Source organism: Leptodactylus fuscus, chromosome 1 (genome assembly GCF_031893055.1).
Source record: "Leptodactylus fuscus isolate aLepFus1 chromosome 1, aLepFus1.hap2, whole genome shotgun sequence".
In the NCBI taxonomy this organism is placed as follows: Eukaryota; Metazoa; Chordata; class Amphibia; order Anura; family Leptodactylidae; genus Leptodactylus; species Leptodactylus fuscus.
Window position 1 is genome coordinate 332201830 of NC_134265.1, and position 27519 is coordinate 332229348.

The 27519-nt window shown below is 43.8% G+C and overlaps 1 protein-coding gene across 1 annotated transcript; it reads right to left on the reverse strand.

Moving 5' to 3' along the window:
- Nucleotides 1-727: 727 nt before the first annotated feature.
- On the reverse strand, nt 728-26117 carry NAT8L (N-acetyltransferase 8 like). Its single transcript, XM_075266372.1, has 3 exons — nt 25684-26117; nt 20979-21143; nt 728-2231 (listed from the first exon to the last, which is right to left on the reverse strand). The coding sequence occupies exons 1-3, from the start codon at nt 26042-26044 to the stop codon at nt 1864-1866; spliced, it is 894 nt and encodes a 297-aa protein (XP_075122473.1). The 5' UTR covers nt 26045-26117; the 3' UTR covers nt 728-1863.
- Between the last annotated feature and the right edge of the window lie 1402 nt (nt 26118-27519).

Genomic DNA, 27519 nt, shown 5'->3' on the forward strand with positions numbered 1-27519 from the left:
TTACTGTCTGTATGCAGCCATGGGGAATGTATAGATCAAACAGGTGTATGGCAATTCTGTACCATGTTCTTTAAGACATGCATTTTTTTCTTGCTCTCGGTGTGACATGCCACATACAGCTGCTACTGCTGGATAATGTAGTATACATGGCAACACGAAGGGTTAGAGTAGCAGCATACCCAATCAGGATGTCCCTATGCCCTGCTAAGGTATAGGGGCATTGGTTGCCATCATGAGGCTCTCAATGTGATTTCATACTTTCAGTGCATGTCTTAAAGCTAGTGAGAGCATTTATGAAAGAAGGGTCAAGAAGGATATGGTACCTGAGAATCCCATAAACAGGCGTAGCTGGGCTGGGGCAAAGATCCAAGTGATTTCCCTAGCTTTGTATCTAAATAACCTAACTAAAGCTAAGAGGCTTGTTCTTACCCACCCCAGCGGAGTCTCATCCCAAGCTCCGCCCCTGAGGAACTCTCAAACAACAACGGATGCCTCCTGGTGGCTGCTGTTCCCTTCCCTGTCTATCTCCATGTATCCTTATTACCTAAAGTAAAAAACAAAATACAACATCTAGAATTCTATCCTCTAGAAATGCATTCTCTAAAAAGTAACTAAAACTAAATCTCTACGTACATATCAAATGCATCTTAAATATAGATTTATTTTTTTTTGCAAATTTTCTTCATTTTTTTTTTTTTAAATTAGACTCTACCCGCTTGACCCTCTATACATACTACATGCAAATCTAGATTTCCCAAACATTTTACAAAAATTTATACATTTCAAGACAGAAGAAGCTGCTGACTTGGATTCAGTGTTTTGGCAGGCACTGTACAGACGCATGCCAAATCTGCTTTGCATTGCTATTTGCATTTACAAGTCAGGATTCTTACAGGGTAGATAAAGCGGGTCACATTTACAGGGGAATCTGCTATGTAGCTCCTATGTACATTAGATGAATAAGGAGTTGATTGGTGTCTATACATTCCTTCCTTTTAGGAAGTCATCGTCGCACGTCTCAAGGGTATGCAAAGAATGTGCAAACGCATCGCCAAGGTAATGATAGCTTCTCTTGTGCTTCAATGACATCTTCTATGAGCCAGAGAATGACAGAGAGGACCGCTGGAACCCTTCCATGCCCACATGGGCACTTGGCCCCCAGTAAGTCCTATAATGACCATATGAGAGATACCGAAGAGTTAATTATCTACAGAATATTTTACAAAGGGGCTCAGTTTGGATGTAACAGGCTGTCTGCTGGCTTAAAGGTGTATGACATCTAGGAAAGGTCACATAATCTGGATGCGCTAAAATCCATTCAGGTTTGGCAGAATTATTGGGCACATCCCCAAAAAAGTGCAACCTCGGTGCCTCGTTGGCAGTGCTGTGTGTGTGTGAACGTGCAGACGCTTCCTTTTCATGCATTGTATGTACCAAGCATCAGTATTCACATTGTCTCGAAAATAGGTTAACTATTGATAGCGCCCTCTATCGGTGTAATGCATTGCATTCAGGTTGATTTCACATCCCCTATACCTAAAAAGGTAATTCACGAATTGACAATTTTAAAAATAGTACAATATTTCCACCAGGTCGCCGTTTCGGTTCCTGTGCTTATATAGACACCTAGGTAAGTTCTACCTAACCGATAGGAGACCGGTCCTTAAACGTGAGGAAGACGATGGCACAGCTTCCGTTTCACAGCATGCTAGGGAGAGCCTGTCGTACATTCGAGAATGAGAAGAAAAATTGATGATATGAACGGGGAGGGGATAAACCAGCAAATAAAAAAAATATCTGCTCTTGCTGCAGGAATGGGTTAATAGAAAATGAACGCAGGAAGGGAGGACGGGCAGAGTTCCTTTATTCTTCACGTAGCTGGAGACAGTAGCGATGGTAGCGAAGCTGAAAGAACATTCTTTCCAGTAATGAATGTGTCATCCCCGGGACGGTGTGATGCTCCACGACACCCACGTGCTTGAACCCTAAGGACTCGTACAACTTGTGAGCCGCTATTTTCACAGCTGTCGTTCCAAGCACAATGGAAGAGTAGTGGTTTAACATGGCAAACTCCAGGACTTTACGGCCCAAGGCTTTGGCGACACCCTTCCCGCGGTAATTGGAATCTACTGACATCCGGCGTAGCTCGACCACATTGTCTTCTTCATTCCCTCTAGCCGCCACTATTCCAACCACTTTTCCTTCTAGGATGGCCACCCAGAAACATGATCCTGTAAAACACAAGCACAAGGGTGAGCAATAGGGAACAGTCTGTCTGTAGAGGGATTGAAATCAGGCCAACTGGAGGTGTTGAAGGGATATTGTCATACTGTAATTTGGTGGCACATGGCTAGGATATGATATCATTATGACAGGGATGGGACCCCCTGGATCCTGAGAATGATGGGGTATCAGCGTTGGTCAATATGCAGTTGATTCACTGTTAAGAGTGACAACAAAGCTGTCTGATGGTGAATAGAACTGCAACTGGCGCCACTGATCTTAAAAAAGTTTTCCAGGACCTGAAGGGAACTGTAACTGGATACTGATGTGCTATCCATAGGATAGGCCATCAATATCAGATCGGTGGTGGTCCAATGCACGAAACCTACACAGAACAACTGATTCCTCTGCCAGAAGCCACATGCCGGCGTCAGGCAACTTCAGCTTCACCGCCATTCACTTGAATAGGAGCCAATCTGATTCCAGCTGTATACCTAATATGTGGCTTCCAGCAGCCGAAAGAGATGATTGATGTGGGGTTTGAGTGTCAGACCCCCATCAATCGGATACTGACAGCCTATCCTGTGAATAGGTCATCAGTATCCATTACCTTTAGGTCCTCACAACTTCTTTAATAACTCTGCACAGCAATGAATAGGAAACATTCCTGGATCAGCATCTCAACCCCTTTATTCTCAGGATTGTATGGGTCCAAGAGGGCGTACCCCCAGCATATAAAGTGATAGCATAACCTAGTGATGACTTGGAAACATCCCTTTAACACAATGATCAAATATTACATACAGCCTTATGCATGGCCATATCATGAAGCTATGGTACAGATCACTAACATGACATCCATAGACTGCTATGGACACATACTACACCTCCACAATGCTATAGTGCAGCACACAGTGTGGAATACCAGTCTTTGGTACCTGCCCATGGGAAAGTCATGTGCCATACAGGATCCATGTACATCCCCTTAGGCCAACATCATATGATAATCTGGTCTTGAGCAGTAGAAACCCCCGAACCCTACAGAGCCACAGGATCCAGTGTAGTGATGTACAGTATATACACTCTCATGCATGCTGTTTGCTCCTTTATATCATAATTAAAGGGATTGTCCAAGACTTCATAAAAATAATGTTTGATAAATTAAAAATAATCTTGCAGGGAAATGCAAATTAATCCTTTATATACTCCGCTATAAAATATATGGATGACTTCTGTCTGAAAATAGATTGGAGGGTTAGATGCGATTACGAGTCATTTACTCGATATTCTTCATCCCGCAGACACACCAGCTGCACCTGGAATGGTGAAGATCCCTAATACAGCGTACATATCCTAACTGTATATAAAACGATATGTTACTATAAGGAAGGGCCGTGCTCATATTCTATCATTAGTATCTTATGCCACAAATACGTTAGAAAAATTACCAAGTAAACATACCCTTTAGGAAGGGAAGGAGTAGTAGGACCATAAAAGCAGCCTAAGGGTATAAGTTCACACAGGGTTTTTGGATCAGAACCTGAGGTGGAGGCCGCCTCAGGTACCGATCCAAAAACCGGGTAGTAGCGACTGAAAGCCGGTGCACTGCAACGGCATCCAGCCAGGCACTCTGCTCCGGATTAGGCCCAATGAATGGGCCTAGTCCGGAGGAGGGCGTTTCTTCAGGCTGAATCGCGAGGCGACTCGGTCTGAAGAATGAGCACCTCGCTGAGCGGCTTCCATTGATTTCAATGGGAGCCATCTTTTTGGTCAGGGTTTTGATGCGAATACGGCCTCAAAACCCTGACCAAAAAAACTCAGTGTGAACTTACCCTAAGACACACTGCATAGGGCCGGACTAGGTTCTGGTTACGTTTAAATCCCTCAAGGCATAGATCTTATATAATAAGTGCCATACCCAGTAACCACCTTTGCAGTTATCTTTAGTAACTCTAGTCCATCTATAATGAAAAAAGCAGCAACTTTGCAAATAGTTTTCATTAAAAATTTCCTACCAGTTTGCATGTACAGCTGCTCTGCAGATATAGACATCTCCATGATAACAGACAACAAATGAACCCCGTGTAGTCTGATCTTGGAATCATGTCCTCCACTACAGGTCCTGTAATTCTCTATAACATAAATGTGTCTGTAGGATCAGACTACAGAGGGTCAGTTTGCTGTTACCATGGAGGTGCATAGTTCTGTATAACAGCTGTATACACAAAACGGTAAGACTTTATGAAGACTATAGCCAAATTTACTTTATCTTTTCATTGTAAATGCATTACAGAAATACAATATGGCTGGACATACCTTTTACGTCTTGTACTTTATACTTTAATTTTGGACAAATTTCATCCTACTACTGTATAGCCAGAGGTATAGCCATGGAAGAGTACTATAGGGGGTACATATGCTGCCGTTGTCACTTGGCGCTAAACCTGAGGGTGTCCAAAGGTCCTTACGCACCATATAATGATGTCAGATAGTTGGGGTTGGCCAAGTCTGGACACTCCATGGTCAAATGACCCTAAGGGGCTGCTCACTAGATCTTAGACTCACATTATCCGAAATGAAATGCAAGCCTATATAATAAGCAATATCTGCTGACCCTAAGAACATCTTCTCGAGGACTTGGGAAAAGTCTAAGATAAGACGGCTCTCTGAAGTATAATAGATATGACTGGAGGTTTACACAAAGGCAGGGGTTGCAAGTGTTAATATCATTATAGATGACTTTTTTCTTACATCATTAGTTCCTGTGCTCAAGATAGAAAGAACTTGCCCGCTAAAAGGCCATGTGCCGTAACTAAGAGCCTGCAGAATATTCAGATTATAATGGAAATCTCTCACCATTTTTCTCCTGACCTGGATATAGACAGAATGATAATATATATATATATATATATATTTACATGATTTGACTGTAGACAACACAATTCTGGCCCAAGAATCTGTGCGGATGATAGCAATCCCTAAATCACTTACACTGACTAAGAACTAAATGATAAAATTGGGGCTACCTGCACCACCACTAGAGGGAGCTCTGAACTCAACAAGACAGAAGTATACAGTAAGCATCCAGGTTCCCCCTAGTGGTGGCTGATTGGAGCCAAATGTCATAATTTAACCATATAAATACATAATAAAGGTCCGATATCTGGGACCCCCACCAATCCTGGTATAGCTTCACTGAAACAGTCAGACAATGGGGCAAATGGGACACAGTGCATGTACGGCCTTTTCTTGCACCAAAGGTGTGCTTCAAGCCCCAATCTGCGTTTCGACTGCCATATTTTTGTGTGCAGGGATCGGTATGGGCCGAGGCGTCTACACCTTGGTCTTACAGATTTATTATAGCTCATGCCAGTTTTCTGGCGGGAATTACATTGGAAAACTATAGCAGTTCTAACTGGAATAGGTCCCCATTGTGGCGCAGGGAGGTCCGACTGATTTATGGCTGCGGCCTCTTCATAAATCTCTAGGCCAATTGGTCAACGTTACCCCAGCATGTGCAACTTGTTCAGCTGACCATGAATTTTATGTCTCCCAATTACTGATGGATTGCTAGAGAGATTTCCTAGTGGGTCTCTATTCTGAACTACTTTAGAACAAGGGGTCCCTACTGTCTTTTGGGGGCCCCTCTGTTTTCTATGCCTGCAAACCGGGCACCAGATCCAGCTCTCAGCAGCCCAGACAAACAGCAACGACCAGCAAAGCATCTGCCGCCAGAAGTCTTTTCCGTGCCTCTTACTGCCATAGTAACCAGATGCAATCACATAATTATTTAAATTTTTATGAAATTGAGATTGATTGGTTGCTATGGGCAACAGTGTTCCATTTCCCATTTGCTACTTTTTGTAAGGCTAACATTCCAAATCCTGCAGATAATTATATGAAGTGTCTCAGATCCTTCCCTCATTGGAGACGTACGGTTTTACGGCAGGTTATCTCCCCCGTTCAGGTACTCAACGGGAGTTAAAGACTTAATAAACAGATTTTGGATGTTTGTATTGGTTTTTCTGTCATTAGAAAGCTTAATCTACTTTACTTTGTAATCACTTTTGCAGCTTCGAGCCCTGGGGAGTTAATCCTCACAAAGTTACTTTCCCCCGAGGAAATTAAAATCGGGCATCGCAATCATTTACTATTTAAGTGAGCGGACTGAAATAGTTTCCTGGTTCAGACACTGTGCTCTAGAATCAGGAGAATGGCGACATTCATTATATTGTCCTAGTGTGAGAAACTGAGGCAGCTGCCATCTTTGCTAGCCAATAGAATGGGCAAAATGGCAACTAAAACAAATTCTACTTGCCCGATACGTAATGATATATGAATTATTGCATTAGTGGCTCATAATGGTTTGATCCAACTCCTGCCCCCATTGTTGGAGGATACAAGTCTTCCTATCTGGGTGACTACCATTTCAGCACATGTAGCTCACTGTGCACAAGTGGTCACAGGTAGTTCTAAGCTGCTGCACAAGGGACTTCCTCTCCAGGATACACAGACTTGTTTGTCTGACTCAGATACCAGGGGCCGACCAGAATTTCATGTCTATTGGATGCTCTGCAGTGATCAAAGGATCAATATGCAGAGTCCTGGCTGTGGGGAATGTGACTGAGCACGTGTGTCCATCAGAACTCAGCTCATTACCTTTTTGGAGGTAATACCACATCAGAATAGCCTTAAGAAAGGCCCTACCTTTATAATTCTGCTCCGCATTTGGGATGGAAATCACGCACATGCTCAGTCACCTCTACCTTGGGACTTTGGGCAGGACCGACTGCGCATGTCTGTTCGGCCATTTTACTGTGGCCGCTTACAGGAACAGTACGCTCATGTATGTGACCATAGTAAAATGGCCGAACAGACATGCGCAGTCGGCTCTGCTCAAAGCCCAAAGGCAGAGCCAACTGAGCATGTGCGTGATTTCCATCCCGAACATAAGCTCGGCCTGGTGATGACAACATGGAGGATGCGGCGGAGAGGCACAGCTGTACAAGATGGAGGTGTCGCTGGAGAGTCTTCAGGCAGCACAGGGGACGCCTCCAGTGCTGTCTGGAGACTTATTTGCATACTGGGAAAAACCAGAATATCAATGGAACAGTGGCGCGGAGCAGAATCATAAAGGTAGGGGACGAATAGCCTTTCTTAAGGTTATTCCGACGTGGTATTACCTCAAAAAGGGATTCTAATGATTTGAAACCCTTTAACTTTAATAGACCCATTACAGTGGCTGCCGAGGGTGTGTACGGTCGGACCACTGTGTAATGTAAAATCACCGTAAAACCTTCCATTTTACTGAACTTGTGTGTAATAAATTCAGATTTTTACTGTTCCTTGTAAATAAACCCTTACGTGTAAACCAGTCACACTCTAGTCTATCACAAACAAGCCGAAAATAGAAGGTGAACGCAGGCAGCACACAATGCGCCACTATTTAAAGCTGCTACAATCTATGATAAAACCTCCCGCTGCTTTAATAAAATACCTGCAGCTAATCTGGAGAACATGAGGCTGGTGATGCACTCTGCGTACCCTCCCGCTGGCAGGAGAAATCTGCTTCAGAGCAGAAAGCAGCTTCCATTTCATGCCTAATGGCTAGTTTTCTTATTTATAAGATTAAATCGACCACTGCTGAAATACATATCAGGAGATTTCACAAAATACACCCCAGAAATGACTCAGTCCCAGCATTCGGCTTTGTGAATTATATTTAATGAGGGACCCGGTCTGAAAAGCCGCTGTCAGCCTGAGCATTAGGGTGTTTTATTTATCCATATCTGTTCAGCCATTCCAAAGATATAAGCCCTTTTAGGGTTGATGTAAATTAGGGTCTATTAGCCAAGTGGGGGTCCTATGACATACAGGACACAGAGATCCCAACTCCAGAGAAAACATGGTGTTGCCTCCCACTTGGCTAATAGACCCTAATTTGTATCAACACGAACAGGGCTTATATCTTTGGAATAGCTGAATAGACAAAACACCCATGGTGACAGTGCCGATCACATGATGTATGTCTAGGGGCTTTTGACTCTCCTTAACATCAATCAAGGGATAATCTACACATTATCCTCTCCCTTTAGCTGTGCTGAAATACACTGTGCTGCTGTACACAAGCACAGTTTGTCCTTATACGAAGGGTCACTTGAACGCAAACCTAGAAATAATTCTCATTCTTCAAAATTCTGTACATTTCCACTGCTAGAGCCGGAGCAGACTGGTTATATATTGTACAGGTAGCGTATACAATGTGAGGATATTGTGAACTCATTCACCCCTTGTATTCTCAGGTCTTGTGAACTGCACTTATTAACCCCTTTCATGCCATAGTTATTCTGTATACTTTTAATACCGAGAAGGACAAACAAGGAGGGCATTGTAAAAAAATATATATAGTAGGCCATAGGGTTTAATTACTGGAAAATTTTCAAGTCCTCTGGAGAGGAGGTGGCGGACATGATGAAATTAAATGCCTGAAGTTATGTTCACACTGAGTAGTTAGCCGGCCTCCCAACTCTCCCATTAATTTCAGTGGAAGTCGGGAGCAGGTTCATTCACAAGGCGGCTTCAGGTGGACTTTCGTTCCCATCTTCCTAATCACTGGGGGATCTAGCGACTGGGCCCCCAAAAATCTGACACTTATTCTCTGTCCTGTGGATAGGGGTTAAGTGTCCATAACAGGACAACCCCTTTAAACGTAAAGGAGCTTTATAGGTTTAGAACAGTGCCACACCTATCTACAGCTTGTGCGTGGTATTGCATCTCATCCATTACATAAATGGAGCTGAGCTGCTATACCAGACACAACTCATGTCGCAGTTTCTAGAGAAAAGTAGATATGTTTTTCTAATTCTGGGAAAAATTTGAGGGAGATGGAAAGTGACAACAGCATAAATACAGAAATCAGAATACAGAATCTGCACAGTGCGGGTCTAGATACCCATCGATTTTCAGCCAGCGGTACAATACGCTTCCTCCATTAGGGCTGAAGACGTAATTGTCATTTTAGTACATTCCGCCATGTAATGCGCAGTGAATAAAGAACAATACACCGAGCACTTTGCAGCGTAAAATCCTGCTCCATAATAAAAATGGCCCAGAATAGAGGAACTTGCGTCCCATTACCTGGCGCCTTTCATAGTCTTCTCCATAATAGAGGTTATACGACATTAATCAGACACTAATAGCGGTGCATATCTAAAGATTAATGGAAGCCGCCGATGGGTGTACTCAACTGAACATATGTACAACCTATATATTTTATATAGTGTTCAGAGAACGGGGCGTCCCCTATTGCATGAGAGAATAAATCACAAACCAGTTCATGCCAAAGCTTGCCTCTTAAAGAGGACATTTCTTGTTCTCTGACACAGGCGGTATTATATACAACTAGAGAGCTGAGAGAGTAGTATCTTTCCCAGTGCCAGATATGGGTACCATTAGTTTTGGCACCGACATCGCTCCACAGTCAGAAGGGTGGGCCTTGCAGCTCACAGGCATCGCTATGGAAAAATATCATCAGATAGGCGTTCCTTACTGCCTAGCAATGATGGTTGGCCATAGGGCATAGGAAGAGCCATAGAGGTACAAGGAGGTAAAGGTTCAGATCCTTGCGCCTCAGACATCATATACAAAGTCATAGGACAAAACATACTTTATTAATAAATGATGTGGTCTCTTGGTGTAGCTATTTTGGGTGCACACATAGCAAGTTAACCCAGGCCCTGGTGCCTGAAAGGGCCAAACACCACATAAGACACTATCAATGACACATGGTAGATGGGGGCCTTGTTACAGATTTTACATTGGGGCCCAGGAGTTTCCAGCTCCATGCCTTCCTCAGGGTGACAGATATATTGATGGATCTCCACTTGTATATAGGATTTCTGTACTTCTGTAACAGTGTAGCGACTGCAGGGGAGGTTACGTCTCCCATGTCCGCTCTTTGGTTAGCCATTAACAGGCACAATGATTAGAAATGACTAATCTACTGCGCCTCAATGCTTAGTGAATCAGTGGATGAGATTTCCGGCGCAGTTTCGTGCTCGGTTAATTCCTTGATTTTACATTTAGATTCAAGATCAAAGGTGATCGGACTCGGCCTGGAGGGATCAGTGAAAATATCCCTCTCCCCTGACTTCTAAGGATCGGTTCAGGTCATTATTTATTCTGTTTGGTGTTATAGTTCTGCAGTATTCCCCAATGTAGACCTCATGCACATGATAGAGTATGCAGGCCAAGGCTCTTCTGATGGAGGGTCTGATGCTTCGTTCTTTTCCAATGATTATAGAGCAGTTCTTATCCTGCGCCATGACATTGCAATGGAATAGGACCCTCCCATTGAAGTCTATGGAGGAGGGAAGCCACTCACAGAACGTCGGACTGTCATGAGAATGCAATTGGTTCCCCTTGGCAAGTACACTTAGCTGTGTACATGTAGCCATACACTCCAGATTAAACCCTGATATAGCCAAGGACAACATCTCGGCGGAGTTCGTATGTTCCCCCATGTTTTTGTGGGGTTCCTTCGGGTACTCCGATTTCCTACCACACTCCAAAGATATACTGATAGGGAATTTAGATTTTGAGCCCTACTTCGGAAGGTCATTGATGACAATATCAATAAAGCGCAGTGGAATATGTTGGCACTAATATAAGAGGGAAACGCTAGTAAGTAGGGCTAGGTACTGTATTGGAAACAATCCCATAGAATTGTATACAGACATAGACCCTATATAGAAGCCACATAGAGGAGACATGGCTTTGAATGCATGTGATCTTCTCTATCAAAGTCTATGGGATTATGGTGACAGCTGCACTGGGAATTCTCTTAGGACTTTGAAAGGGAGCTACATATATGGCCACCTCTACACCTCTGCTGTATGATGGGTGGGTTATAGAGGTCCCAGGGCTGCTGCCCCATCAGCCCTCCCTATAATCTGGGCCTTACCTCCGCTGACAAAAATCTTACATCCTTGGCCAACTTTAGTCTAACATAGACTTTTGCAGGTACCCTTACAGTATTACTAGTCCCAGTTGTACCCCCCAGTTCACTGCTGATTTGGGGACAGGTTGAGGGCCCCAATGGTGCAGGGTCTTGAGACTTTGTAATGAAGGCAGGGCTCCATAGCTTATAATAGGTTGTCCACTGACATCCATCAGTGCAAATGGATGTCATGGAGGGGTCCTCCTTATCAGGCCTCCCTCTACTAGTCTAGTGTGGAGAGATAGATTACGGAGTGGTCCTTAACCGTACCATAGAGCATGACCATACATTGCATGGTCTTCTACAGCTGAACCCCTGGCATAACACAATCTCTTTGGACAAATCCTGTAACTCTAAGCGCTACCTTTGATCACCAATATATAGACCAACCCAAGCACCAGAAATACATTACGTGATCTTCCCTAAGGAAGACAGAAGATACAGGAGGGGGCAAATCTGCTTTCATAGTCAAGAATTACGTTTTCACCCAAGATGACATTTTCAACTAAATATGTCAGGAATAAGATTTGTGACAATGACGGAAATTAAAGATGAGATCCAAACACATGTGGGAGTCATAAAATGACACAGACGTGTGAGGTTATTAAAATCCTGACACTTCAAGAATATTCCTCCATCTTCAGCTTGCATGTATTAAAATAAACTCATTAAAAGCTAGCACTCAGTATTAAAGTGGCACTCCGATGATATCACATTTACACCCGATTTCACCAGCTCACTGCAAGAACAGATGTAAGTCTTCAGGGCATTGCTTTGGTGAAGATGTGTGCGGTGAATGATCAGTGATCTGAGCTATTGATTCAGTATATGCTTCATATATACACTCTGATCTATGGGTCGTGTCAGTGGATACTGCTCCTAGATGACCCCATGTAGGACCGGTAATGATCACCTCTAAGTATGGATCACAGAATGACCTCTAGAAATCAGCTGTAATTCGCAAAATAATCCAGTAACAAGTGTTCAATTTCCCTGCAGCACCCCCACAGGTAAAATAAGGTATTACAAAGTGTCCATAGGTTGTCTTTAGAATGCAGGACACAACAGATCTTCCAAAAAGGCTCCTCTAGATGAAGATACTGAGCAGAGGATCAACCCCTACCCCTCTTTTTATTACCTAACAGGGTGTTTGGTAATGGGTTTTAGAGAGTATATTCCCTTGTAATGCCAGAATAAAGCACAGTATTACTAGGCCATAATAGATCCATCTCTCTGCAAGCATGCTACAATATATGACATAACTTTTTATTTACAGGGATTTGGCATCGTACGAAGTCCCGCGGGTCTTATCTATGGCCATTCTCTGCATTCTGTCTTGTCCTAAGCCATGCAATGCCATGCTCTCACTGCCAGGATGTGTAGCTGCCGCTGCTACTACTATAGGCAGATGATAGTAGTGATTCTGAATTATTGATATAGGAAGACTGGTTTTCTCATTCATCATACTTCAGCATGGCAGGCGGTTGTCACCCAAGTAACCCATTCAGCAGCGCAAAAAGACGGTGAACTAAGGAAAATGATTAAAGTATTTCTTCTGGGATTATTTCTCCTCTGTCACTTTCCATACAAAATTACTTTAGATGGCTTTATTTTCAGCTGCCTGTTTCTTTATAGGTGTCTAGCCCCTGTCTTACAACCAAAAATGACTTATGTAAAATCTGTGTTCTCCTTTGTCACTGTAGTGCTCCAAAGCCACTTTGCAAATCATCTGAAATATTCTACGGTTTTGTGTATACAGCTTCTATCATACCTCCCAAGTGTACCGCATTTGGTGGGACACTCCTGCTTTCCTACCCCTGTCCCACGGTCGTCGCGCAACTCCCTACATGTCCCGCTATGTCCCTTTAATGTTTTATTGAACAATCATTCCTCCGATCACCGCCTGCTCTTATAACAGATAAAAGGCTGCGGTGGTCGGAGGAACGCTTCACTATGGTGCAAGGACTGGGGGCAGATGAAAGGGGATATGAAACTGAGGGAGAAATGGAGGGGGGGGGGGGGTTGGAGATGAAACTGGGGGCAGAGATGGAGGGGGGACATGAAATGAGGCAGATGAAGGGGGGCACTTAAACTGGCAGACATTAAACTGGGGACAAGGAAGGGGAGCATTAAACCGTGAGAGTAGTTGGAGGGTGATCGGTCTGCCTCTAGTTGCCCCCAGTGTAATATCCCCCTCCAGCTACTGTACCCCTACGGTTTAATGTCTGCTTCTAGCTGCCCGAGTTTAATGTCCCCCTCTAGTTGCCCCCCCTCCCCGTTTAATGTCCTACTTCATCTGCCATTAATTTATTGTCCCCCTCCAACTAGCCCCATTGCTAATGTCCCCCTCCAGCTGATCCAGTTTCATGTTTAAACTGGGGCACCAGGAGAGAGACTTAATACTGTGGGGCAGTTGGAAGGGAACATTATAATATGGGGGCATATAATGTACGGGTGACTGTAGGAGGATCATACTGTGTCCGGGGACATGAAAAATGAATGAGAGTGGGCGGAGTCAACATAAAAGTGGGCAGAACTAAAATTGCTGCGGCACGCATAGCGCGCCACACATTTTGTCCCTCTTTTTGTTGTTCAAAAGTTGGGAGGTATGCTTCTATGTGTCTCCATGGTTACAGACTACAAACAAAGCCTGTGTAGTCTGATTCTCCAGGCATCTCTTATTCTTTCATCTGCCTCACTTTTGTACTGTATGTAGGTTATCAAGAGGAAGCACAAGAAGTGACACATGACTTCAGGATCAGACTACACGTGGTTTGTCTGTGTAGTCTGATGTAGCAAGACCAATTTTTCATGGCCCGGCAGGGTGAGGTGGGGGTGGGGCAGGGGACGTGTCTTTAGTCATATGGAGGTGGGGTTATAGGCGGGATCCACTGTGTGGACAGGAAAGCTCTTCCGCCGGGATGCTCTGCGGGGCAGGCGGGCGTGACACGAGCATCTGAGCGGACATGGCGAATCGCTAGACATTGAGGCTGGATACTTCGCGCTAGGCCTCATTGCTGTGGTAACGTGTAAACTATTGGATAGCGCGGCGTCTTGTAGCTGCTATGGACGCCGTGCTACCTGATAGTTTACAGGTAATCATAACAACGTGGCCTAGCGCAAGGTTTCCTGCTAAGATTGAGGCCAGCCCACGGCCCCGCAGACTGACTGGTTGGGGATCCCTGCTCTAGTAGACCTGGCCCATCGTGGACATTCAGTCTACAAGGGCTACCACGTAATACCCCATTTCCCTATAAGTGGAACCAGAGTTGGTAAGTGCGGTCAGATGACAAATGCAAATTCTAATGTTTTTTTCTTATGGAGACTCAAGGTGCTGTAAGGATTGTAGAGTAGGGGAGTGAAGGCGGCCATACAGGTGCTCATCCCCGACAAATGTTAGTGGTTTGGACGGAGAGCCATAAGTATATTTTTAGCATGTGGGAGAAAATACAGTCTCCATGCAGATGTTGCCCCTGGTCAAATTCAAACCCCGGTCCCCCAAACTGTAAGCCAACAGTGCTAACCACAGAGCGAGTCATACCAGAAGCGATCAGCCGATCAGTGTGCCGGCTTCTACATAGGACAAAACTTTTACAAGCCAAAAAGAACATATATGTTGTCCACATGCAGGTGCAGCATCCATTTGTACACGTACTACAACAAGGCCAGCAATAAACGCATGCACTTTGTAGATCGCTCCCATGATAGCCTATTATTAGCAACAGGTCTTAGCAAAAACACATAGCTAGAGGGCTAACGCGTACAAACACACATTCATGAAGCACGTCTGCCTCTCTGCCAGGACATTAAATCACAAGCTGGAACCAAAGTCAATAGATTTCTGTGAGTTAGAATAGACCAATCATTATACGAGAATCAGCAAATCTAATTTATTCCCCGGCAATCATACATACTGTCAATTTACAGTGAAGTGTTCTGCTAAATGTATTTCTGGCCGGGCAGCTTCAGAAATGAGCAGCCAGAGGAAAATCAGATGCAAAAGCAAAACAGAGATATTCATTAGGATACTGGTGTATGGTGACAGAGGAGGACTGGTCATCAGGTCACTGCAGTGTGAATAGAGGCTGAGATCTGAATCGGTCCACTGATGAGATTAAACGTTTCTATTTGTCCAATTATCAACATTAATTACCCTGATTTATTTCCCCTGCCAGATAATAAGGCTACATTCAGACCACTGAGGTGGCAAAATGGCTGGGACGTCCATTTTTTATGGATACTCCCATTCTTGGCATGATCTGACGATCATGTGAATAACCCCCATTCTGTAAGACACTGACCTGGAGCTCCCAGAAATCCGTGGCCAAGGAGAGTCCCCGACGTCCCTGCAACCTCTGACCTAGATTGGTTACGGTTGGGTGCCAATCCAGGAACGTGGGCAGAAACAGAATGGGAACTTTCCCTAACAGATTCCCTGACTGAACCTGCCTAACCTCAGAGTAACATCCTTACAAGGACACCTAGCAGTGGGCTGAGATGTAAAAAAAGAAACAAACCGAGTGTTACTAGTAGTGGCAGATAACGGAGAACAATAGCTGTTAAGAGTAGAGATGAGCGAACACTAAAATGTCCAAGGTTCGAAATCCGATTCGAACAGCCGCACACTGTTCGGCTGTTCGAACGGATTTCGAACCCTATTATAGTCTATGGGGGGAAATGCTCGTTTCAGGGGTACGCAAAATTCGATAAAATTATACTTACCAAGTCCACGAGTGACGGTCGGGCTGGATTCTCCTTGAAGTCTTCTCCCGGCGCAGCGCCCCCACGGCATCTTCCGGCTGGAATTCACTCTGCCTAGGCATCGGGCATTCATTCTGCCAATCAATGCTGGTTCTGCATCGAACCTTAAACTTCGAACAGCTAGTAGTGTTTGATCGAGTACGAGTATTTCGAACACCTACTCGATCAAACACTACTCGCTCATCTCTAGTTAAGAGTAGTCAGGCTAGATCAGGCTAGTGATGGAGATAGGTAAGCAATAGAATACAAACATAAACAAGGAAACTAAACAGGCAAGGACCAGGAAGGGTAAGGGAAAGCAAAGCTAAAGGACTGTAGCAAGTGTACAGATAAAGTTATAGAGAACCTGGAAGCAAACAGAAACTGAATACTATAGCAGGCACATGAAAATGGGGGGAGGGGACTTAAATAGGAACAGAGATACAACCCCACTCATCACAGATAGGAATGACTGGCCAGACAGCCTGCCACTCAAACAGACACCAAGGAGACAACTTAACCCCTTAAAGTACTAAATACAGCCAGATGAGTCTCCTCCGGGGCATGCGCCGCATAGCAGGAAGGCTGTGGCGTCCCCGAATCCTGACCCATTCACTCTCTGCTCTCAAGTTTCATATGACACCAGGATAAAAGACATTGAAATTATTGCTGCCATGTGATGTCATACGCCCATTATTCACTGTGTTGTGTAATGTAGCCTTACACTGGGCCATGCATGGTCAGTAAAGGGAGAATTGTACCAATTTAGGAATAGGATTATAAAGACTCTCCACTTTCATATGACACCAGGATCACAATTCTACCTGTATTATTTCCAGAGATATCACCAATTGGAAACACCATCAGGAGTGGGATATTTCTATGCAACTGCTCCCAATCGCATCTGTGCTTTCAAGCAGTGAAATAATACAGGTAGAATTGTGATACTGGTGTCATATGAAAGCTGAAAATCTCATCTTTTACCTGGTCATATCTTTTGAAATTATATAGGCAGAACTCTGATCCTGGTGTCAAATAAAAGCTGAACAATCTCATCCTTCAACTGGTGATATTTCTGGAAAAACTATGGGCAGAACTTTCATCCTGGTGTCATATGAAACCTGAGAATATCATCTTTCATACGCCTTCCCCCAGTTTCAGCCAGTCCACCCATACCAGCAGTGTAGATTTCAACTAATAATAAATAGGGGGGAAAAAGTGAATTTCAACACAGGATTTCACAGAAAGGAGACAAATTTAGTTAATAAAATATATCACAACATGTATCAGTGTCACAAATGGTGCCTGAAAATTAAAAGTTGTTGGAAAGTTTAGTTATGATTTAAAGGGTTATTCCCATCTTATAATGTGGTGGCATATTGCTCAAGATATCCAGGGTCCAAACATTACAGCCTGAGATAGTTCACAGAGACAGAGGACATATGGCAGCCATTCCCATGGGACAGGCGATGATGTTCACAGTCTCTGCGCTACATCTAGCCTGAGGTGGATACGGAGATAGAATGTGGAAGGAAATTTCCACTTATGATGCGGAGACAGACACGAAAGGTTATGAAGAAATCCAGATATACATTCCTGGAGCAGTTATGGTTTCTAGCCACTGCTAAGACAGATACACTTTCATCTGTCACTCCATCTGACCTGTGCATTTATAACAGAAGTGACATGTAGCATTCATATCATATAGAGGGTATATGGGAAGTCGTATACATAGGGGGCATCATATAAAGGACAAGTCAGACCCAGCAAAATCTATAGATCATAACTGACAATTGTGAGGTCCCCTGTACACTCAGGCAGGCTGGACATAGCAGTAAACAGTCCACACCTGCACAGGTGACCATGCCTCTACAGGGAGAAGCAGCAATGATGACAAGCAACCCCATAGAGACGATAGGAAGACGTTAGTGTTGTTGGGTCTTTGTTTAGTCTTCCTGAGGTCAACACAGGAAAGGGAACCTTCAGGACTATTGTGGCAATGGGTGGGTGGGACCTGGTACAAATTGTAGATTAGCACTTAGGAGATTCAGGATACACCTCTGAGCTCAATGCTCCCTCCTATGGTATAAGAGGTGTACAATCCCTTTAACAACAAAGGTCAGTTTCAGCAATGTTTTATTTATTAACGGACAAACTAAGATTTTAATGTTTACCAAGTTCCGAGAAATGGTTTTAGAAAACCGTATATGTTACGGAAACTTTTATACAAAACCGTCTCAGGTGGATGAAAGAAGATGACAGTTTATTTAGAAGTGAGTTTACAGCAGAGGCCTCAAAATGGGGATTCTTAGGGCAAATGTATGGTAACCAGTCATCGTAACGCCTTCTTACCATTAACATCACTCTTATAGGAGAATTAACATAGTGATATATGACTTATAGTGAACACTACAGAACATTACGTGGCCTAAACATCCGGCCTGTCTCCTTCCAGACTGAAGCCCTAGATGCATGTGCTGTCCAGAGACATAGCAAGGGGCCACATGGTGGCTCAGTGGTTAGCACCGCAGCCTTGCAGCGCTGGAGTCCTGGTGTTCAAATCCCACCAAGGGCAAAAAACCATCTGCAAGGAGTTTGTATGTTCTCCCCATGTTTGCATGGATTTCCATCCCATATTCCAAAGACATACTGATAGGGAAAACATGTACATTGTGAGCTCTATGTAGGGGCTCACAATCTACATTAAAAAAAAAAAAGACATAGCAAGGGAGGCAGATGAAAGATATAGTCATAGGATAGCAGTAAGGTGAAGGCTACAGTCATAGGATAGACAAAAGCTGAAGTCTAGTCGATGTTTGAACCTCTGTAGATTTGTTTAATTAAAGCCTAAAGATTGATTTTGGGCCAAACCAGAAATGAAATTATTATACTTGGGGTCTCTTCATAACCCAGAGTATAACAAGTGGAGGCCCAGGAGAGGTGTAACAAATAGTTATACTCACCTTCCCTCACCTCTTCTGGCCATTCACGTGTCTTCCATTGCTCCCTCTAGATCCTCTTCTGGCCTCCTGGGTGATGTCATGTGTTCAGAGGTCAACACTGAGCCATGGGATTGGGATTCTGATGTCACACTGATGTCATGATGCTACACAAGTGACATGACGTCTGTGTGTCCCATTTGACTACTGGTGCTGAAGCCCAATCACAGGCCTCAACCCTAAGGAACATGTAAGTAGGCCAGAAGAGGACCCAGAGGGCGTGTCGGAGGCCACAAGGATGCACAGAAGAAGTGAGAGAAGGAGAGTATAAATTTGTTATTTTTCCTCATCTCTCCTGACCTCCTGCTATTATAATTCACTTCTGCTTCACATGTGACGAACCCCCAAAATTTCATGTGTCGAGTCGAACCCGAAACTTTTGGAAAGATCATGGTTCACTCATTTCTAGTCATAGGTTAGACAACATCTGTCATAGGATAGCAGCAAACTGAAGGCTATACTCATAGGACATTAGGAATCCCTGATGTTCATTAACTGTTGTTGGCCCCGCCCCTCAACTGATTGACAGCATTCTCCCTATTAAAATGTTCCCCCTGTATTGTGCAATGAGTTGTTGAGAGGGCAGGTAATCTGGAAATTACTAAACACACAATGTTTGGCCCACACAGCACCTGATAGTGGGAAACTGTCACATAACACCCAGTAAGTGACCCAGCATTGGAATCCAGGTCTGTGACACTATTTTGTGCTGTCCTCACATAGGGTGGCATAAATCTGGTGACACTTTCTCATTGAAGTACAACTAAACATGTGACTTTAGATTAAGAACTAATAATAACAATGTAAATATAGACGTGAACAAGACCCAGATCAGACAACTCTGGATTCACATGTTCTATGTCAACTTATAAGCCTGACTGCAGCCTGGTCAATGCTGTGTGTGTAGTATGACATTTAATAATAGATGGATGAATGGATGAATGGATGGATGGATGGATGGATGGATGGATGGATGGATGGATGGATAGATAGATAGATAGATAGATAGATAGATAGATAGATAGATAGATAGATAGGAGATAGATAGATAGATAGATAGATAGATGATAGATAGATAGATAGATAGATAGATAGATAGATAGATAGATAGATAGGAGATAGATAGATAGATAGAGATAGATGATAGATAGAGCTAGATAGATAGATAGATAGATAGATAGATAGATAGAAAGATAGATAGATAACAGATAGATAGATACATAGATAGATAGATAGATAGATAGATAGATAGATAGATAGATAGATAGATAGGAGTTAGATGATAAATAGATAGATAGATAACAGATAGATAGATAGATAGATAGATAGATAGATAGATAGATAACAGATAGATAGATAGATAGATAGATAGATAGATAGATAGATAGGAGACAGAAAGAACACTCGGACTTTATACTAAATGTTACATGGACCCTAATAAGCTCATAACTTACAGTCCTATGTAAATCCAAAGATCTATCTATCTATCTATCTATCTAATATCTATCTATCTAATATCTATCTATCTTTATGTGTTAAACACATTCATTTCTTAAAACTTTCCAGAATAAGTTAGCACATGCAAATTTGTGATCTCATGTGTCCCTTAAAGCAGTTACTGACCCTTTAAGAAGCCTCCTAGCTATTTCATTGACCACATCCTGGACATATATCAATGTTCACCCCCCCTTCCCCCCCGTTATGGTAAATATTCATATATAAATGGACGTATACCTACCTTTTCGGCTCATTCACCTTCCAGGATACGTGACCGCTGGCAGCTTGGTCTTGCAGTCAGATATACACAAAAAACAACCATAAAATCAGGGTCGGTTTTCCTAGCCTAGACAGAACAGCATGCATGGAGAGTCCTGGGCTTAGTTAAAGAAGGAATGAAAAGATGTCTGTGCCATTTCTCAGTGTTGACTCGAAGTAAGACTTATATGTCTGGTTTGGGGGTGATAAGGGGCTCAGCGTAGCGTGTTCCTTTACGGTAGGGGGGGAGGGGTTATACTCACCTGGCTGTTTCATGTAAAAGTGTTCAATATCAGACATGTCCGTGCGTAGAGCACACTCGAGATGGTGGAGGATAATTTTTCTACTGTAGTAGTATCTCATGCCCAATAGAATGATGGGCATACAGGACGCCAGCACCAAGGAGTTGGTCACAACAAAGCATATTACTATGGAGATAAGGAAGAAAAATAAACGATACCTGTCAGAAAAGAGAATTTAGTGTTGATTTCGGAATAGAAAATCCCAAATAACAAAAATCAGAGAGTACAGGTTACATAAGACAAAACCATTGCAATGACAAAGAGGACAAATAAATATACATATAACAGTACATAGATGTAGCAGAGCCAAGACTGTCACTTAGTATCATCTCTTCAAACAGCTGATCTGTGGGGGTCCTGGGTGTAGGATTCAACTGATCAGGTATGGATAACCTAACTCATCAATATTACAATTCTGGAGAAACCCTTTAAGGGATTCTACCATTAAAATAGAATTTTTTCTCATTGACGCGTAGGAATAGCCTTATGAAGAGCTATTCTTCTCCTACCTTTAGATGTCTTCTCCGCGCCGCCGTTCAGTATAAATCCCGGTTTTTATCGGTATGCAAAAGAGTTCTCTCGCAGCACTAGGGGCGTCCCCAATGCTGTGAGAGAACTCTCCAACGCTGCCTCCATCTTCTTCAGGAACGGCCTCTTCACGCGTCTTCTTCCGGCGCAGGCGGTCAGACTTCTAGGCTTCGGGCCTAGGGCATAGCTTAAGTAAGTAAGCGGCCATTTTCTTGTGGCCTGAGAGCATGCGCAGTCAGCTTTGCCCTAGGCCCGAAGCCTAGAAGTTTGACCATACACAGCTGAAGAAGACGCGTGAAGAGGCCGTTCCTGAAGAAGATGTTTGCGCGCTGGGGACCGCCCTCAGTGCTGCGAGAGAACTCATTTGCATACCGACAAAAAACGGGATTTCTACCGAAAGCGGCGCGGAGAAGACATCTAAACGTAGGAGAAGAATAGCCTTTCTTAAGGCTATTCATACGTGTCAACGGAAAAAAAATTGATTTTATTGGTAGAATCCCTTTAATGACAAATTCAGCTCTGCTACATTATTAAATCCCAATGTAGGTCTCTGTTTTCTATGCTGATATAGCTTTCTATAATCTAATGTTAAAGGGATTATCCAGTTTCTAAGAATGATGGCCTATCCTTAGGATAAGCCAACAATATTAAATCTGCGGGGGTCCAACACCCGGGACCTCGCAGATCAGATGTCAGGATAGTAAGCATGAAAGCATGGTGTATTAGACTTCCCAGTCATTCCCATTAAGCCCTACATCAAGCTATTTTTTGACTCTCCTATAAACATGCATACTTGGTTCAGTAGAGGGTGCGTGTGTGGGCAATGAGGAGAGAGGAATAAGCTGCTCACCACCTCTTATAAGCTCCTTACCCCAACATAATATGTCAGGAGAGACTCAGGAGACTGCCATATACAGAAGATAGGTGGCCGGTCCATATAAAACTGGTGAATTTGGCCACCGTTTCTCTTATATGAATGGGGCCTACTTGATACTCAAAATAACGTCGGCCCTTCGTATCTGGGATGAAGGAACGCAACCAAAGAATGACCAACTGCTTGCAGATACAGTCACAGTCCTATGGCACTGATCATCTTCTGTCCATGGCAAGGTCAATGGAACTTTTTGGTGTTCATAGTGGTTATCACACACCTATCTCCATGTAATGGAGATGTTCTTAGCCTGGATGGAGGCCAAATTGTAAGTCTGATACATGACTTACAATATTAAAAATCATTATGTATTCCAACATGGCGAAGATGACGCCATCCAGTGCCACATCTGTCCATGGACTCAGGGCCGAGCTTCAGTACCAGATACACTCCATGGACAAGCATGTCACTGGAAGATATAACCAAGGAATCATGTACAACATCTCTCACGTTGTAAAGGAATCCTCGGTGTTTGTTACACAGCAAATCGGAAGAGATGACAAATGAGGAAACTCAACCAGTTTATCCAGGTTTATGTAAACTTCAATATGTCTTCAAGATCTGACAGGTCAACCTGCATTCCTCGAGAGTTCAAAGTCAAACATGGCCTCCTGTCACTTCTGCTTGTTGTAGCAGATGATGTGACATGACATTATATAACACTTCCTTCTATGCTGCAAAATGTTACTGATCGTGGTGCAAAAGAAGACAAGGAAGAAGGGCTAAGGCTCTAGACGAGACAAGTGTCCTACTAGCATTATATTCTAATCTCTAAAGGCTTAAGGGGGGGTTATTGGAAAACTGGATTAAAGTGCCAAAGTTTGAGGACCCCCAACAAACATTTGCTTTTATTAAAGATAGCCATCAATATTTAGGTTGTGGGAAACCCCTTTAATAGGGAGACTACTTTAAAGGGCTGCTATGGTCGGACACAGTGGTTATTTTATAGGCCACAGCTATGGAGTCTTCCGATAGAGATTCTCTATACGCTGCATGGAGGAAGAAGTTTTCCACCTACAGCTCAGTGTCACATAGGTGAACCTCTTAAGATCCCCAAATGTGTACAACTCTTAAAGATGACCTTTCAATGTCTCCACCAACATGTGCCTCCTTCCATAAGGGCCGCTCCACTGATTCCAGCACAGTTGGAATTTTTTCCTCTAGACCCTGCCATTCCTGAGTAATAGTTTTTGGTAGTTTCAGCACCCAATAGGCTAATAGGCTTCCTACTATCAGGTGGGGGTCCTACAGTGTCTACTCCAACCTACGTCCACAGCAGTGTATTGGCTCCATATTACAGATATGTACAACATGCATCTATAATACAACCGTGAGTACAGAAAAAAGACTACTAATCTGCAGAGATCAAATAATGCAAATCTGCCAAAAAATCTAAGCAACTCCACCAACTCTGCTGTGTGCCGGTAAAGGAGGAGCATATACAGGATTATTGTCAGGGCATTGGTAGGGGGGTGCAATATGGTCAAACGTGAAAAGTCAGCCACTTCAGTTAATATCGTTCAATACACAAAGACATAATGTGGAGCTTCAGATAGCAAATACAGGGTCTATTCATTTCAGTGTTGGTTGTGTCCCTGGTCAAAGGAGAGATGGAAAATCTATATCTCATCTATAATATTAACAGATAGATTGTGTAAGTTACAGATGTAGCAGAGCTGGATCAGTATTTCCCTTCTGCACCATCCTATGCTAAACCGTTTTGAAAGATCACGACACATGGTACCCGGTGACAAACTCAGCTCTACTATATATGTATTCTATTGATGGAATAACACGTGCTATATCTGCGCAGGTGCAAAAGAGACCATTATTCTACATCTGCATTGTATTAGAGCACTAGGGTGGGGAGAAGGGGCCAGGCTCTGGTAGGCTTGGTGTTTCATTGGCCTAGATTCCTTTCTGTATCTAGGTAACTGTTTCACAAGAGGGGCTTGTACTGTAGACAAGACCCTTCTCACTGCTCGCACCATTCGCCTGCACTGGCCACAGACTGACCCATCCTTATCCTGACACCTCTGCAGGTCTCACTGCAACGCCGCACCGCAAGGTGCAGCTTCACACTGCAGATCAAGCTAATGCAATTTCCTTTTTGCCCATGGGCCATGGAAGTCTCGGTGCTGGCAGGGATGACCGATCTGCAGCATGGCACGCCGTACCAAGATATATGCATGCAATGAAGTCACTGACAGCCAGAAACTTCCAGGGCACACCCCCTGCTGCTGGCACCACCTATCTATCTGCAATTCTTCTGGAATCTTGCATGTCACCTATCATTACATATAAGTGCCCATTACATATGACATATCAAGGCTGCCACCAACTATCACATAGGATATCCAGCATCACTGCAAAGTGTCACTTCTGCGCAGTGTTGCATGCAACCAACACGTCACTGGTCAGATGTAACAGAACTGAATGCATTAGAATAAACTTCTAGGGCTGGAAATCATGACCAATGCAAAAGTTACCCTATATTCAGCCTAAAGACTGGGGGCCTGAACACTTTGCATTATTACAAAGCACAAATCTGCTCCAGGTCCCACATTAATGCACCCGCAGGTGTAGTGGTACTTAGTGTTTCCACTTCTCCAGTGAACCATGGCTGGAATATTCTAATTATTAGGGAAACTTTCCATATCACCCTATGGGATGCCTCATCCATTGCAGCAGTAAGTGAGTAAGTGTGGATGAGTCCAAACTGGATAGAACTGGTTTCTCTCCGCTCCCTCTCTAAGGGATATTGATATCACTCTTTGTACAGTATATGGGTCATATTGAACCTGTACATAGAACCGTCATGTCTATTCGGCTGTCATGTCACCAGTATCTGACACACACCCCCTTTGATGCTGCAAAGGTCTGAGCAAAAGTTACAGATTGAGGCCTCGGATGAATGGGCATCATCTATATAGTGGTAGTGGGGCGTCCGGTGGCAGTGGGCAGCACTTAACCCTTTATACCAAGACCTGTAGTCAGTGATCCCTAAACGCAGCCATGCAACAATGTATCAGTTCTAAACAAATGTATCAGTTCTAAGCAAAAGAATAAATACAATGTTTCAACTTCTTTGCAGCATCTGCAATGTCACATATCCTATGACAGGACCAGGAGGCCTGCACTGCAGTTATCAAGGGGGCTAATAAGTAATGCAGTAGTAATAATGACCACCCACCCCCCTCTACTTACATGTCAGCAGGGCATAGATGCACTGGAGCAGTGGCTGGTATTTTAACCCTCTAAAAGCTGAACTGGGAATCCTTTCTTTAATCCCTTCATAAAATATTCTCCTTGCAGTCTCCTGATCTGAGGGTTGAAATTCACGAATATAAAGCTGCTTCTCCTTCATGCCCTCTTCTGCAGCACCCCCAGAGCTGGTGGTAGTGGTGGTAGGGGGCACCAATGGAGAAGTGCTGGCTGCACTGGGCAGTGGGGGCCACATCTGAGATGCAGAGACGATCAGAGGGTCTTTCTGGGGTCCTGCTATGGAGCTGTGATCATCTGCCAGGATTCCTGTCTCACAAACCATTTTTGGAGGAATAAAATGCATGCAAATGGCCAGAGTAGAGGGGTGCAGAGAGAGTGAGGGGTGCAGGATGAAGGAGATGCTCTGAGGATGCTGTGCACTCTGCAGCTGGGAAGCAGGAAAGAATGTGCTCTGCATTTTACACAAGTATTTATATTGCTGCAAAGCCGGTACACTCTGCAGCAGGGGCGCCTCCCGGGTCCTAACGCCGGCCCATACACCCCATGTGATGAGAGCTGGGTGGGGTGATGGAATAATCTCCCTCCCCATCCTCCCTAGTCTATATGTGGTCATTGCCCGGTGTGTCAGCAGATTGGCATGTCCCCTAGTACCCATGTACCACTATGTAACACCAAGCCTGTACAGTACAATCCACTTATAATACTGCATTGAACTACAAACACCAGCACAGCTGTATGTGAGTCCAGGCTACCTTGCAGCCCTAGGCTCCACAGCTGGTGCTATATGTATCTTGCAAGAAAAGTTTATTCTGTATAGATCATATAGCTTATATAGTCACCTGGGTAACAATGCACAAGGGAACTACAAGTATCAGCACCCCTGTATATGACTCCTGGCTACGCTCCTGAGATGCTGCCATGTGTATTGTGTAAGGAAAAGTCTCTTCTTTATAAGTCACATAGCTTTGATTTGCCCATAATATCTGTGCTGGCTAACAACACTGCAAGGGAACTACAAGTACCAGCACAACTAGCTCCATAGATTGTAATGTTTGTCCATGCCTAGCACAAGAGTGGCACTAATGCTGGCAGCTAGGTATATACCACCATTACTTGCACCATCTCATGGCTGTCGTGCCCACCAGTATTACATTTGGCACATTTAACTATTTCTGTTCTGCCCCTGTGACTTGGCATTTCTTAAAGTGTTACATAAGATGGCGCACGTCGTGCATTTTTTTTTTCTCAAAATGATATAGAAACTCAGAATTCTCAATGTGAGTGTTTTTTTTGTTTGTGTGTATTGTGGTGAATTTCACTTAGCAAATATCCCCCCTTAGTAATCCCTATGGATTTCCAGCCCAGCCATGTGGGCATTTTCATGTTTTGGGGAGGGTATCTGCCAATGATCCCTTTCCTTCCTCCTGCTGGAATCAGCACAAATACAGTAGTTCGTGCCAGTCCATAGATCCAACACTAAAGACTTTACTATGGGACATATAGAAAGAGCTGAGTGTGCGTGTTACGCTGTTTCCGTAGCTCCTATAGAGTATAATGGAGCGTGCGCTGAAAGTGGGTAAACAAGAGGCCCCGGCTGGGGAGATCAGTGGGGTCCGGCAGTCAGACCGGCCATATATCACTTATCCAAGTCTTCATGCCCCCTGTTCCTTTTCACTGCATGACCTTTGTGTGGATGGGCAGTATGGTAGGGGATGTGTAGGGGACGTATTGCCTGAAAGAGAGGGGTCAAATTAGATTTTAGGCTCTGTGACCTGTCATGTGTACATACCTGATGTCATTGTAGTGTAATGTAAGCCT

Bases quoted from the DNA above. Each gene is read 5' to 3' on its own strand.
- NAT8L (XM_075266372.1), bottom strand. From the start codon at position 26,044: ATGCATTTTATTCCTCCAAAAATGGTTTGTGAGACAGGAATCCTGGCA. The intron at 21,144-25,683 runs GTAAGTAGAGGG...TTATCTCCATAG, and splicing joins CATCTATGCCCTGCTGACAT to TAATATGCTTTGTTGTGACC. The intron at 2,232-20,978 runs GTGAGTATAACC...TGTGTTTTACAG, and splicing joins CTTTTACATGAAACAGCCAG to GATCATGTTTCTGGGTGGCC.